General features: G+C 40.3%; 1 protein-coding gene across 2 annotated transcripts in view; it reads left to right on the top strand.

Annotated features, from left to right (window-relative positions):
• The window catches only part of FBXO42 (F-box protein 42), a 95,392-nt gene that overhangs the window by 43,642 nt on the left and 35,964 nt on the right, over window positions 1–15,786 (top strand). For both annotated transcript variants that reach the window (XM_067721592.1, XM_067721584.1), the window contains exons 2-3: window positions 5,407–5,673; window positions 8,750–8,866. In XM_067721592.1, coding sequence (XP_067577693.1) covers window positions 5,424–5,673; window positions 8,750–8,866 — 367 coding nt within the window. In that variant the 5' untranslated portion in view covers window positions 5,407–5,423. The remainder of the gene's footprint in view (window positions 1–5,406; window positions 5,674–8,749; window positions 8,867–15,786) is intronic.

Raw genomic sequence — 15,786 nt, 5'->3', positions numbered from 1 at the left:
TAATTGTACTTTGAGAAGGTTTGGAAAGAGAGTAAGAAGTTGTTTTATTGAGCCAAACAGATTTATTTTGCTTGGGAAAAAATAGTAATATAGATAACCTTTTGCAGCCTTCATTGATTCAGTTTGTTCAGAAGCAGACCCTCAGCTCACAATCTGTCAAGATGTGTAAGGGAGCAGTTGTATTTCACGTGCTATATTTAATTCAAATGTGAAAGATGCAGCCGAACTCAAGGAATCTGTTTCTTTGGACTCTTTTCCTTGGTGAATTTCAGAGCTGAATGAGGGTTAAATATATGAGAAAGTCAATAAATAAAGGAATATGGTCAATGGGAGTTGAAAAATGATAACTTGCAGGGGAAAGAGTAAGAAGGATTGTGGGAGGTGATATTTTTTCCAGTAGAAAAAGGCACTTTTGTGGGAGAGGGGCCAGAAAAATTCTAATTATTTTTATTGTTTTCTGTACTCTTTTTTAAAAGATTTTTAGAAATTTTATATTGGAGTATATTTGATTAACAATGTTGTGTTAGTTTCAGGTGTACAGCATAGTGATTCAGTAATATATATAAATGTGTCTATTCTTTTTCAAATTCTTTTCCCGTTTAGGTTATTACAGAATATTGAGCAGAGTTCCCTGACAGTAGGTCCTTGTTGGTTATCTGTTTTAAATATAGCCGTGTGTACATGTCAGTCCCAAACTCCCAATCTATCCCTCCTCCCCCCCTCCCCCCCATAACCATAAATTCATTCTCTTAAGTCTGTGAGTCTGTTTCTGTTTTGTAAATAAGTTCATTTGTATCATTATTTTTAAGATTCCACATGCAAGCAATATCATATAATATTTGTCTTTCTCTGTCTGACCTACTTCACTTAGTATGATAATCTCCAGGTCCATCCATGTTGCTGCAAATGGCATAATTTCATTCTTTTTAATGGCTGAGTAATATTCCATTGTATATGTGTACCACATCTTCTTTATCCATTCATCTGTCGATGGACATTTAGGTTGTTTCCATGTCTTGGCTATTGTAAATAGTGCTGCAGTGAACACTGGGGTGCATGTATCCTTTCGAACCATGTTTTTCTCTGGGTATATACCCAGGAGTGGGATTGCTGGATCATATGGTAGCTCTATTTTTAGTTTTTTAAGGAACCTCCATACTGTTCTCCATAGGCTGTACCAATTTACATTCCCACCAGCAGTGTAGGAGGGTTCACTTTTCTCCACACCCTCTTCAGCATTTATTATTTGTAGATATGTTTGTTTGGCTGTGCCGTGCAGCTTGCAGGAACTTAGTTCCCTGACCAGGGATTGAACCTGGGCCCTGGACAGTGAAAGCACAGAGTTCTAACCACTGGACCACCAGGGAATTCCCTATAGATTTTTTTCTTAATAATGGCCATTCTGACTGGTGTGAAGTGTTATCTCACTGTAGTTTTGATTTGCATTTCTCTGATAATTAGAGATGTTGAGCATCTTTTCATGTGCCTCTTGGCCATCTGTATGTCTTCTTTGAAGAAATGTCTATTTAGGTCTTTTGCCCTTATTTTGATTGGGTTGTTTGTTTTTTTGCTATTGAGCCTCATGAGCTGTTTGTAAATTTTGGAGAGAGACTAATCTCTTGTCTGCTGCATAGTTTGCAAATATTTTCTCCCATTCTGTGGGTTGTCTTTTCGTTTTGTTTATGGTTTCCTTTGCTGTGCAAAAGCTTTTGAGTTTAATTAGGTCCCATTTGTTTATTTTTGTTTTTATTTCCATTATTCTAGGAGATGGCTCAAAAAAGATATTGCTGCAATTTATGTCAAAGAGTGTTCTGCCTGTGTTTTCCTCTAAGGGTTTTATAGTATTCCGTCTTATATTTAGGTGTTTAATCCATTTTGAGTTTATTTTTGTGTATGGTGTTAAAGAATGTTGTAATTTCATTTTTTTACATATAGCTGTCCAGTTTTCCCAGCATCATTTATTGAAGAGACTGTCTTTCCTCCGTTGTATAGTCTTGCCTCTTTTGTCGTTGATTAATTGACCATAGGTGTGTGGGTTTATTTCTGGGCTTTCTATCCTGTTCTATTGATCTATATTTCTGTTTTTGTGCCAGCACCATACTGTTTTGATGACTGTAGCTTTGTGGTATAGTCTGAAGTCAGGGAGCCTGATTTCTCCAGCTCCATTTTTATTTCTCAGGATTGCTTTGGTTATTCAGGGTCTTTTGTTTCTCCATATAAAATTTCAGATTTTTTGTTCTAGTTCTGTGAAAAATGCCATTGGTAATTTGATAGGGATTGCATTGAATCTGTAGATTGCCTTGGGTAGTATAGTTATTTTGATATGTAACTGTTCTCTTTAGGGTAGGAGTTAGGGCTAGAAATGGAAAGGCCTTCCTCTAGCAAGTTAAGCATGTGGAAAAACAGTTCACTGAAAATAGGGCAGATGTGGCTAAGGATTTTTTATTTAACACAGTTTATAGTGAACCTATCACAATACTTCTCTACTTTTGAGGAATGGAGGGAATTGCTGCTGCCCTCCCTCTGCCGCCACCACTCTCCCCCAGCTAGGGGGATTTAGGCTACTCCCCTACCTTTTTTTTTTTGGCTGCATTGGGTCTTCGTTGCTGCACGTGGGCTTTCTTTAGTTGCGGCGAGCGGAGGCTACTCTTCGTTGCGGTGCATGGGCTTCTCATTGCGATGGGTTCTCTTATTGCAGAGCACGGGCTCTAGGCACATAGGCTTCAGTAGTTGCAGCACGCAGGCTCAGTAGTTGAGGCACGCAGGCCCTAGAGCGTGTGGGCTTCAGTAGTTATGGCACGTGGGCTCAGTAGTTGTGGCTCACAGGCTCTAGAGCGCAGACTTAGTAGTTGTGGGGCACGGGCTTAGTTGCTCCGTGGCATGTGGGATCTTCCCGGACCAGGGCTCGAACCTGTGTCCCCTGCATTGGCAGGCAGGTTCTTAACCAGTGTGCCACCAGGGATGTCCCTCCCCTACTTCTAATTAGCCACCCGTTGTTCATCATCATCAAGATTCTAGCAGCCACTTTGCTAGGATACATTGCAGTATCATGAGCTAATTTTGTGGATAAATTATGTTGGGAGCAATTTCATGAGTTTTGACTCATGTTTTTCTTAATGTGATCATTCTTCCAGTTTTTAAGATGCTGTACATAATTAGTATGTGAATTACAGGAGCGGTAGAGATGAGGTTGGAGGTTTCTTTTCTTTGCTCTCCTCGCACCCCCGCCCCTCACCTTTTGGAACATTTCAGATCTTTCTCTAGGCCCCAAAGTATATTTCAGGGTCACTCTTCTCTTCCTGTTATTTCTTATCCTTCTCGTTAGTGCTGGAGGGAATGCTGGAAATTTGTAAGGCAGATGGCGTAGTGAATGATCAGGGTAGGTGTGTATGGTCAAGGGAATAGATGTATTAACAAATTATAAAATGAACTCAGATGCCCCTTCAAGAAATGACTTGCTGCCCGTTTGTAAGGAATGTAGCAAAAGAAAGCTGTTAGTCCTTTCAGGGTCTGCCACAGCATTGGAAACAAGGTCATGCTCTTCTCAGGGCAGGCAGTGGTGGTGAGCAGAGCAGTGATCTAAGAGCCTCACCTTCTTGCCCAGCTCTGGAGTCCTCTGCTGGCCGTCCTTGCTCCCGAGCTCTCTGTTGGACAGGCTTTGTCAGATCTGCCTCATGGTCTGATGGCTCCTCCTGCTAAATCCTATTCTTTTCTTCTCATAAGAGTTCTCCCCATTAAACCTTTTTCATTCCTACTTTTATTTTAGCATCTGCTTCCTCTAGAATCTAACCGGTGACACACTTCTTACATAAATCACCCTATTTCCTGAACATTGTACTGCTTTTACCTCAGGATTTGCATGAAACATCACTGGTGTGTTATAAATAAATTACCTGCCTCTGTGTATGTTTTATTTATTTATTTATTTATTTATTTTTGGCTGTGCTGGGTCTTTGTTGCTGCATGCGGCTTTCTCTAGTTGCAGTGAGCAGGGGCTACTCTTCATTGTGGTGCGCAGGCTTCTCATTGCAGTGGCTTCTCTTGTTGCAGAGCATGGGCTCTAGACGCAGGCTCAGTAGTTGTGGCTCATGGGCTCTAGAGCGCAGGCTCAGTAGCTGTGGTGCACGGGCTTAGTTGCTCTGCGGCACGTGGGATCTTCCTGGACCAGGGCTCGAGCCCATGTCCCCTGCATTGACAGGCGGATTCCTAACCACTGCACCACCAGGGAAGTCCATCTGTGTGTGTTTTAACTTGTGCTCTTCCTAGAAAATTCAGGGAATACAGGTAGCACAAAGACATTTAAAAATACCCATAATATTTTTTTAAAAATTAATTAACCTCCACTAGAGGTAACTGTTAATAGTGGCTTATTTTGGTAAACTTTAGAGAAGTGTGTTAAGTGTTCACCTGGGTGAATTTTTCACAAACTGAACACATCTGTGTAACCATCACCCAATCAGGAAGCTTTACCACTACCCCAGGAGCCTCCCAGTCGTTACGTTTGGTAACCGCTATCCTCACTTGCAACAACATAAATTAATTTTGCCTAGTTTTGAACTTATGATATAAGCATGGTCATGTAGTGTGTACTATTTTGTCTTCTTTGCTCAGTATTATGTTTAAGAGATTCACCCATGTGTGTATCTGTGGTTCCTTGCTGTATAGTATTCTGTTGTGTGAATGTACCACAGTCTACCTGTTCTGTTGGTGGTGGGCATTTGTATTATTTCCAGTTTTTCACTCCTTGGATCTGTTATGATGTTTTCTAATATAAATATTGCCTTGTGTTTGGTATTATAGCTAGTTAAGCCTGTTATTGAAATATTTATTGTCCTCTTAAGGATAATAAATTATAAAAGCTAAAAAAACCTGTCATTTCTTATTCCCATATCCTCAGAATGTCCTCTTAAGGATAATAAATTATAAAAGCTAAAAAAACCTGTCATTTCTTATTCCCATATCCTCAGAATGTTCTTTTTACTCTTTTAGGACCCACAATTAGTTTTTTCTTCTAAGTTTGAGGTCTTGAATCATATTACTGGCCAAGGGAAGCTAGTTGCTGTTCCCTTTGCTGTCTACCAGTCAGATCCTTGAGTTAGAGGAGTTGTTGAGAACAAGTTTTTTGGTTTTATGGTTTTACCAGAACTCGGCTGTCACTCTGGTTTTCAGTGGAGAGAAAAAAATACCATCAGAAGCCTTTAGGGATTTATTAGATATTTGGGATGGCGTTGGTATTTGAGCTGTACTTGATAAATTAAGGTGGCTCACAACTGGTGTGGGAAAGTGCTAAAGGACAGATTTCAGATTGAGCATCTAAAAGAAATCATGAACAGCTTGGATGCCTTGCCTGAGTTATTTCAGAACTTCAGACAGTGTATACTGATGTTTGTTTCTTTCCCGCTGTAGCTGTCAAGTGGAATGTCATGGCCAGCTCCTCGGACAGTGAAGATGATAGTTTCATGGCTGTGGACCAAGAAGAGACTGTGCTGGAAGGGACAATGGAGCAAGATGAGGAGCCCCGCCCGGTATTGGAGGTTGAGGAGACTAGACATAATAGGTCCATGTCTGAGCTGCCAGAAGAGGTTTTGGAGTATATCCTGTCCTTTCTCTCACCATACCAGGAACACAAAACTGCAGCCCTTGTCTGCAAACAGTGGTACCGACTTATTAAAGGTACTGTGGAAAGTGGAAAGTTTTATTTATTTACTTAAAATTTGTTTGAATGATTTATTTTTACCTCCCAATTTCATTTTCTCTTTTCTCCCTTAAATTTATTGTGGTTCTAAAATTTAGTGTTAGACGATTAGCATTGTACATTTTTCTTTTCTCTTTATCCTGCCTAATTTTATGAACAGCTTGAATACTATAGTATTTAATCCAATTTCCAGTTTTAAAATGAGGATTCTTTTTCTGCATATTCTTGGAGTTGATCTGGTATGTTGTATTGTTCTTGAATAGGTAGAGTAGGGTTGGATATGTATTGACAGTAATAGTTAACCTTCATATAACTCTTATTATTGTCAGGACTATTATAACTGTTTTACAATCCTCATAGCGAACTATGAATAGCTTAAAGTAGCTAATTGTGGCAGATGTGGGATTATGAAAGCATTTACTGCTTGATTTTATCTCTAAACACAACAGGCCCTATGTATGTCTTTTACTTTTTAAGTGAGTTTCTCTTTTTTTTTTTCCCCTCCATTTTCTAATCAAGATTTCAACTTTGGCTAAATGTTGAGGTTACTAGTTGTACTGTAGTTTTAATTAATAGCAGTTATTTGGTTTCATTCCATTTTAGGTGGAAAGGGCCCATTTTTTGAATGAAGATGACCGAGCCAGTTGAATAATCTTTGATCAAAGCAAGGGTCGTATCAATTTTTTCTTTCCTGTTGGGAACAAGGCGGCCAGAGATATGAGAGAGAAAAACCTCTAGATCAGAATCAGTCTTAAAATCTTTTCCTCATATCAGAGTGATTCTCTGAGGATTAGGGTCCCTGTCATTTGTCCAAAGTCCAACCTAGAGAGCTAATAAGGACCAGCTGTGTTGAAACTGCTTGCTGGGCCCTGTGCTCATCTGCTCCCAACTGGTAATACTGGTATGCACAGCCTGCTTCTGTTTGCAGAGTTAATGGATTCTTCAGGAGAGATTGGCTCCTTACACTGTGGAAATAGATGGTTTTACCTCTAAAATAGAGGTGGAGAATCACAGACAAGGGGTGGTGATCTAATCAAATATATGAATTTATTCTTAGGTTTTATTTGGCGTTCTTATCATTCTGATCTTTCTTTAAGAGAGAAGAGCCTTAACCTAGTACTCGCATTCTTAGATCTTCTGCGGGAAGTCACTGCCAAGACAGCTTTTGTTCCCCTCGATCATTATGTGTCTGTCTTTTATTCATTACTGCCTTACCTCATTTCAACATTTGCAAATCTGTATTACTTCACCAGTGCGTAGTTGGCAGTATGGTCACACATTAAAAATGGGCATGTCTTTTTTTATTCTTTTTTTAAACATCTTTATTGGGGTATAATTGCTTTACAATGGAGTGTTAGTTTCTGCTTTATAAGAAAGTGAATCAGCTATACATATACATATATCCCCATATCTCCTCCATCTTGTGTCTCCCTCCCACCCTCCCTATCCCACCCCTCTAGTTGGTCACAAAGCACTGAGCTGATCTCCATTTGCTATGGAGAATATAATGTAAAATAGCTATCTATTTTACATTTGGTAGTGTATACATGTCCATGCCACTCTCTCACTTCATCCCAGCTTACCCTTCCCACTCCCCGTGTCCTCAAGTCCATTCTGTACATATGCGTCTTTATTCCTCTCCTGCCCCCAGCTTCTTCAAAACCAAAAAATGGCCATGTCTTTTTAATATTCCATTTCTTAACTGTGAGTTCAACGAAGGGATAATGATCATCATTAGAAAATATGTTCTGTGATCCTGCTTAAGGATCCACTAAGGTGGCATAAATTCAAGAATGATACACTCTTTCAAAATATAAATAATTGGGGCTTCCCTGGTGGCGCAGTGGTTAAGAATCTGCCTGCCAATGCAGGGGACACGGATTCGAACCCTGGTCCGGGAAGATCCCACACGGCGCGGAGCAACTAAGTCCGTGCACCACAACTGCTGAGCCTGCGCTCTAGAGCCCGCGAGCCACAACTACTGAGCCCACGTGCCACAATTACTGAAGCCCACGCGCCTAGAGCCCTTGCACCGCAACGAAGAGTAGCCCCTGCTCACCACAACTAGAGAAAGCCCACACGCAACAATGAAGACCTAACACAGCCAAAAATAAATAAATAAATTTATTTAAAAATTTATATATATATATATATATAAAATTGGTTGTACTCTTCATTCAAAATGTTTGTCTTTGAAATAAGAAAGTAATTTCATGTGTTGGGAAAGCAGATTGTTCCAGAAGTATAAAGCTCTCACTTTTTAAAAATAGACTTTACTTTTTTAGAGTGGTTTTAAGTTCACAGCAAAACTGAGCAGGTTCGTAGGTTTCCCGTATACCCCTGTCCCCAGACATGCACAGCCTCCCCTACTTTCAACATCCCTCACCAGAGGGGTACATTTCTTACAATTGACGCTCATACATTGATACATCTTTGTCACCCAAAGTCTGTAGTTTACATAGGGTGTACATTCTGTGAGCTTGGACATATATATAATGACATGTATCCAGCATTATAGTAAAAACTCTGATTTTTTTTTTTAAAAAACAGCTTTCCTTTGTTATAAATTCATCATTTCATAATCCACTGTAAGCTTATTATTACTCCTTGTTTAAGATGGAGAATACTTGGTTGCCATGGTCTAACCATAGATATTTACTGAACAGCTGTTATATTCCGGAGACTGTTTTACCACGCTTTTTCTCATAAAACTAAATTATCTCCCAGCCCCTTTGCTTTGGAGTAAATAGCGCCAATTATTTTGATGTGTTGCCTCATGATATGATGTAAAGGGGAGCAGATTTTAAGTGTGAGCTGATTTTGTAACCTTGAGGGAGTCACTTAACCTTGGTAAAATGAAAGGATTAGATCTTCCAGTTTTGAAATTCTGTGATTCTGTTTTCTGTCTTTGAATGAAAAAATCAAAGAAATTTGGAGTTCCTCAAACAAACTTATGTCTTATAAAAGTGATAAGACAATTAATAGATGCAGTTTTAATAATTTGATTTACAAGCGAAGAGTCCAGGCTGAAGCTTTTGTTATTTTTGTCTTTAGGTGTAGCCCACCAGTGTTATCATGGTTTCATAAAGGCTGTCCAGGAAGGAAACATTCAGTGGGAGAGTCGGACTTACCCTTATCCTGGAACCCCAATCACTCAGCGGTTCTCACACAGTAAGTATTTACTGTGAAAGCAGATCCCATCCTGCCTGTGGTCGTGTTTCCAAAAGCTACTTTGGAGGCTTGTATTTTGTCTGACTTCTTAATGAAGAAAATGTTAAATAAGGGTTTGTATTAATTTTACAATCAGAATTAGGGAAGAGCATGAGCCTAAATATATTGTAGGCACTGTGATATAATTTTGTATTCTGCTTTTTCATTGGATTTTTGTACTGTCTCTACTCCAAAGAGGTCAAGGTGTTATGCTTAGGTTTTTAAACATTTGACATCATGTAAGAGGCAAACAAAGGAAAGGCATACATGAGGGTTTTTCTGGGATCCTGCTTAGGGAGTAGCCAGAGCTTAGCACTAATTTTTGCAATAACTCTTTATCTTAACGTAGTGTATGTTCAGCAAACACTGAATTTGACTAGGGTCACACAAAAATTTTGAACATGAAGGATATTGTTTATAAAATACAAATTTAAACAGTAAAATTATAAATAAAATGTTTTGGCAAATAGACAATTTAGAGTTTTTGACTTCTAGAATTTTTTTTTTTTTTTAGGATTTTTTTAAAAAATTAATTTATTTTATTTATTTATTTTTGGCTGCGTTGGGTCTTCGTTGTGGTGTGCGGGCTTCTCTTGTTGCAGAGCACAGCCTCTAGGCACACAGGCTTCAGCAGTTGTGGTACGTCGGCTCAGCAGTTGTGGCTCAGGGGCTCTAGAGTGCAGGCTTAGTAGTCGTGGTGCACGGGCTTAGTTGCTCTGCGGCATGTGGGATCTTCCCGAGCCAGGGCTTGAACCCGTGTCCCCAGCATTGGCAAGCGGATTCTTAACCACTGCGCCACCAGGGAAGCCCCAACTTCTTCTAGAATTAACTCTCCATTTTAATTGATTTTTGTAGATGCCATTTTATTCTTTTATTTTTTTTTTTCCGGCTGCACCCCACGCCTTGCAGGATCTTAGCTCCCCCACCAGGGGTTCAACCCAGGCCCTGGCAGTGAGAGCACCGAGTTCTAACCCCAGGGCCACCAGGGAATTCCCGATACCATTTTATTCTATTAGTGATTTATATCCCTCCATCAAAGTGAGACTGAGATGTGATCTATCTTAGGCCACAAAAGCTGTATTTATTAATGGTTTTACATAAAGAAAGTTCATTGACAGGAGAGAAAAGCCGCTTAGAAAGTTCTCAGAATTGCTGCTTTAGTTATATTACTTCTGTATTCAGAAACCTTCAGGACTTCCCTGGTGGCGCAGTGGTTAAGAATCCGCCTGCTAATGCAGGGGACACGGGTTTGATCCCTGGTCCGGGAAGATCCCACATGCCGCAGAGCAACTAAGCCTGTGTGCCACAGGTACTGAGACTGTGCTCTAGAGCCTGCGAGCCACAGCTGCTGAGCCCGTGTGCCACAACTACTGAAGCCCGCACGCCCACAGCCCAAGCTCTGCAACAGGAGGAGCCACTGCAATGAGAAGCCCACGCACTGTAATGAAGAGTAGCCCCCGCTCGCTGCAACTAGAGAAAGGCCACGTGCAGCAACGAGGACCCAACGCAGCCAAAAATAAATTAATTTTAAAAAAAGAAAAACAGAAACCTTCAGTGTCTATCCAGTGCCTACAAGATAAAAACTTAATCTTATATTTAAAACCCTCTTTAAGTTGACTTATTTCTAAATTACCACTTCATCTCCCAAGTTTTCCCAAGAGCTCTCCTCTTTCAAGTTGTCACTTTGCTATACTTGATTCTTCCTCTCTAGAGTATTCCCATCCACTTAGCTGAAGCCTGGCTTCTCCTTGAAAACTCAGTTGAAGTTTTAGCTCCTTTGGGAAACCTTTTCTCAACTCTCTAGCCCACAGAAAAATTTTTCCTGTTCCGAGCTTATGTCTGGAATACTAATTTGGCACTTAACTCACATTGTCTTTCATTGTTAACTTGTATGTCTGTGTCTTTTTTTTTTTTTTAAGCCATATTTTGAACTCTTGAGGGGAAGGAGAGTTATTGGTTATCCATGTTGTGTAAAAATTACCTGCAGACTTAGCAGCTTAAAATAACATTATCTCACAGTGTTCCTGAGGGTCAAGAATTTGGGAGTGGCTTAGCTGGGAGGTTGTGGCTCAGGGTCTCTCATGAGGTTGCCGTCAATCTGTCAGCTGGGGCTACAGTCACCTGAGGGCCTGACTGGGGCCCGGTGAATCTGCTTCCAAGCTCACTCAGTAACTGTTGATAGGAGACTCAGTTCCTTACTACATGGACCTCTCCACAGAGCTGCTCACAACTTGCCAGCTGACTTTCCACAAAATGAGTGATCTGAGAAACAGAGACAGACACTAAGACAGCAGCCAAGGTATCTTTTACACCCTAATCTCTGAAGTGAATACCATCTTTTCTGTTCTATCCTATAAGTCACACAGGGATTGACCAAGGGCGTAATACCAGGAAGTGAGGATCCTTGGAGGCCTCTTGGTGGTTGACTGCCCCAGACCATATGCTGTACTCTCATATCCAGAGGAGAGTTCCGTAAATAATGATAACTCGTCATTGTCTTTGAATTGTATCTAAACAGATCAAAGGAATGGGTCGAACTATTTGCCGTGTTTTCAGTTCTCTCGGGGAGCTGTTTTTGTGCTGTTGTAAATCCCCTGGAGCAGTAGATCTCAAAGTGTGATTCCTGGACTTTGGGGGAGGAAGGCATCTATGAGACTCTTGGGGGGATCTGTGAAGTCAGAACTGGCTTCATTTGTTTTAATCTGTGAGTGTGTGGTAGTGAAGAGCACAGTGACACTAGAGTAGTTGAGTTCCCTTACCTTGAGTCATGCACAGGCTGCAGCAGTTTTCCCCAGCATTGCCTTGGCACCGTTAGTGCACATGTCAGCACAGTGAAAAAAACAATAAATTACTACCTCTACAACTACTACTGCTACTAGTACTTATTATTATTATAAAAGTAGTTTTGAGAGAGTCTCAAATGTTTTCAGGAGTCCACAGACCACACTTTGATCATGACTGCAATAAACTATACATGAGTCCTTGCTGAGAACATTTAATGAAATTACAGGAGGATCCATATTAGGTCCAGTATTCATTGTTGAGGGAGGGGTAACTTCAGTTACCTACAGATGATTGGAATGAGAAGCAAAGACGAGGTTTCTAAAGACAGGAGTTTTATTAGAATGGTGTTTGGAAACAAATAGTTTTAGAACCCTAAGAGGGAAATCAAATGAATCAGGGTAAAATTGAAACTAGAATAGGAAATAGGGGTGAATAATTATCATAGCAACAGTTTGGCTTTCTGATAAGAGAGGGGAAAAAATATTTTTCAGTTAACTAGCTTTCGAAAAAGAGTATTACCACAAAATAGAGGCAGTTCTTTGAAGGGGAAATAGAAAGGAATAATACCATGAGTAAGCTCACAGAAGCTCAGGGGTTGGTGGGTTTTGATACTTGTTTTTGCTTAAATTTTTTTTTCATTTCCTTACTTGGTATTTTCATTTCCTTACTTGATATCCAAGAAAAGATTTCTCATTGTCTTTCGTTGTCTCTTTCGGTCTGTCTCTTTATTGTTTTCTTCCATCAGTCTCTACATGCTATCTAACTGGCAAACTGAAGAGGATTATTACAGGGAATGGGCAGTTTTCAAAATAGGTTGAAAACAAGCATTCCTTTAATTTTTTTCCTTAGCTCCTTCAACTTCCATCTCTGTATTTCTCCCTTTAGCTCTATTTTATTCCTTATGCCTAACTCATGTGGAGCTTGAGATCCACATTTCCAGTTCTTTGCTCATACTGCCACAGAGATTCACAGATGTTTCACATTTAGTGAGCCAAAAGCAGAATTCAGTAGTTTCCCCCCAGTTTTCTCCTCTCTTTAATTTAGTTAATGGCATTATCATTCTCTCAATTATACAAGCTTGAAATCTTGGATTAATCCTCAATTCTTCTCCCTCCCTCAACAACAAAAGTCAAATCTTGTTGATTCTGTTCTATCTCTGCAATCTCTCTCATATCTTTCCTTTTACCACGCCCCCCATTACTCACACTTATGACTTAATCATTCCATCTTTCCTAAATCTTTTCTTTCTTTCTTTTTTTTTTTTTTTTTGGCCGTGGCATGCGGGATCTTAGTTCCCCAACCAGGGATCGAACCCGCGCCCCCTGCAGTGGAAGCGTGGAGTTTTAACCACTGGACCACCAGGGAAGTCCCCCTAAGTCTTTTCTATACAATCTTCTTGCCTTTCTTCTCTCTTCATCTGAACCTGGTGTAGACACTTGGCAGCCATCTCCAAAACTGTGGACAGTGCCACCTCCTAGGGCATCTGGAAATGTGTAAGGCCATTGTTTATTGTCTTGACTGGAAAGTACTACACGCAGTTAGTAGGCAAGGACCTACTTGGGTTGCTAAATGTCATGCAGTGAATGGGATGATCCTGCACACAAAGAATTGACTTGCTCAGAATGACAGGAGCTCCTGTCGGGAAACACTGCAAATCTGAACCATAAAACCAGCCTTGTCACTCCTCTGCCAAAAAGCCTGAGCCTTTTTGCACTGCATGTAGAAGTTTCCACCCCACCTGGCATTCACCAAGCCTGCCTTTTCAGCCTGACTCACTGCTGCATCCGTACACAGCCAGGCTCTGCCCACACGAGATTCCTTGTTTGTCTTCAACTTCCCTACCTCATGGCTTTGTTTGGATGCCCTGATTTCATTTTCCCTTCCCCTCCCATTCCTCTTTCACCCCTAGACTTGTTCGCCCCATGTTAATTGATTGAAAATGTCCTGACCTCTAAAACCCATCTTGGAGACAAAGCCAAAAGCCACCGTCTTTCACACTACTCTCAAATTCCCCACCATGGAGATTAAGCTCTTCTCTTTTTCTGCTTATACTCGTTTAATACACTCTTCATACCTTCTTCTTAATGTTTTACCATCTGTCTTTTACCATAATTATCTGTGTGAGAGAGGCTGCATGCAAAGGAAGAACTTTAGACTTGGGAAGCAAATTCCTTGGCTCCTCGAACCCACAATTTCCTCATCTGTAAAATGCGTATGATAAATTCTGTTTGTGCCACAGGGTTGCTAGGAAATTTAATTGAGGAAACACTTGCAAAAATATATTTTAACCTGCAAAATTATAGGACGATGATGATGTCTCCTCCACAAGATGGTTGTCTGCTTGAGGACAGTCAGGCTCCATGTCTTAGACATCTGTGCACCTTTCATAACACCAGGTTCATAGTTGACATCTATTAATTCTGTGGAATTGTGTAACAAAGATACGAGCGATAGAGCTTCTTTCTTATGTAGAAGTCTGGGACAAAAAAATGCTGGGAAAATAAAATGAAGCCAGTTCTCCTGACTATTTGATGAGTATGTTCATGGCCAATCATGCAATCCTTGATTAAGGTAGAATGTCCCTTTCAGATTGTCATAGGGGTCTGTTGAATCCCCAGCATTATGTTTTGAAAAACCTTTTAGTGTTTAGGCTCCAAATATGGCCAGGTCATTCCATACACTTGCTAATCTTGCTCCTGCAATAGCCAGCAGGCCCAGACTGGATAACCAACCTTTCTTATTCCATAGTTACATAATTACAGGCCTTATCAAGTATGTCCTGGCTTGTAGATGTGAGACACATGACAGCATAGTCTCTAAGCATGGGATAAATGCCTCAGGGCCTTTCCCTGGAGACAAGTGAGGGAACAAGAGAATTTAACCTCTGAAAGTGCAAAAATTAGAGTTCAGTGAACATTAATCTGGTGACTACCAGGCACCATGGAAAATATGAAACAACTGGAAGACCTTGAACTTCAGAGGATTATAATACAGTAGGAAAAGTATTCAGAACACTGAGGAACTCTTTGCTTGTCATGAGTGTAATTGTGCATATTTGACTTGTCTTCGAGTAGGGATTATTAGATTTTAACTTGAGGTATGTGACTTGCAATAGTTGTTTGTGGAGCAGTCAAGCACATTTCAGAAAGCTTGAAGAGATCTAGCAGTTGGAATAATCACGTTCTCAATGTTATTTCTTAGCAGAGCAGTCATACCGTACTACAAATGGTAACTTTTGTATAGCACATTCCAGTGGTCTAGATGTTCTGAAAGGAGAATGTTCTGTTTGGGTGGAGAACTTTGGTAAAAGGAAGTATTTACTTGAGCAGTGGTATTTGCTTAAATTCTTAATTTTTTCTGAAAGGCTTATTGAACTTGGGTCCCCAACCCCCACCCAGACCAACATGTACGCATCTTAAATAAAAATAGGCAAACAGAGTTCAGTAGGATGCTTAAAATATTTGAGTGTATTATTGATGGCTGTTTCTCATTCCCATTATATCTGAGTTCTAAACATAGCTGCCTAAATTGACTCCCTTCCTCTCCAAGCTTTGTTGATAATGACTGCTGGATATTGAAACTACAGTGTGTGAAACTTGTCGTTTCAGTCGCATTAGCTTTGCATAGGGTTTGGGCTGTACCTTCCTCTTCCAGAAACCTTTGTTTGCTCAAAGAGAAGCAGGAAAATGCCAATTGCCTTATTTTAGTATAGCATTAAAATACACGTGGTAAGGACCTCATGGGGCCCAGCTGCTGGCTAGGTTTTCAGTCCAAATAGAGAAGAAGAATGTTTGCTACCTCTTTGAAAAATAAAGGCGCTGTGCTTTTTTGCTGCACGAAGGAAGCAGCTGCCCAGAGTTGATCTTTGAGGGATAGTGGGACATAAATGAGCTACTGACTCTTTTAGTTATGAAATCATGGATTTGTCTTATTAAACATTGTTACGATGAAGATCAGTTAAGGTTTCAGAAGCCAGAGGATGTTGCTAATTTCTGTTCTGGGGTTATGGATTATCAGGTGGAAGAGAACGTTCTTTTATGCCAGGCACCAGTCAGTTCAATTCAAAATTGCCCCAGTTTGTTGGAGTAGCTAGTTCA

The sequence above is a fragment of the Pseudorca crassidens genome, chromosome 2, assembly GCF_039906515.1.
Source record: "Pseudorca crassidens isolate mPseCra1 chromosome 2, mPseCra1.hap1, whole genome shotgun sequence".
Taxonomy (NCBI): Eukaryota; Metazoa; Chordata; class Mammalia; order Artiodactyla; family Delphinidae; genus Pseudorca; species Pseudorca crassidens.
Note: the sequence above shows the minus strand (reverse complement) of the source record. Positions and strands in the feature narration are given on the sequence as shown.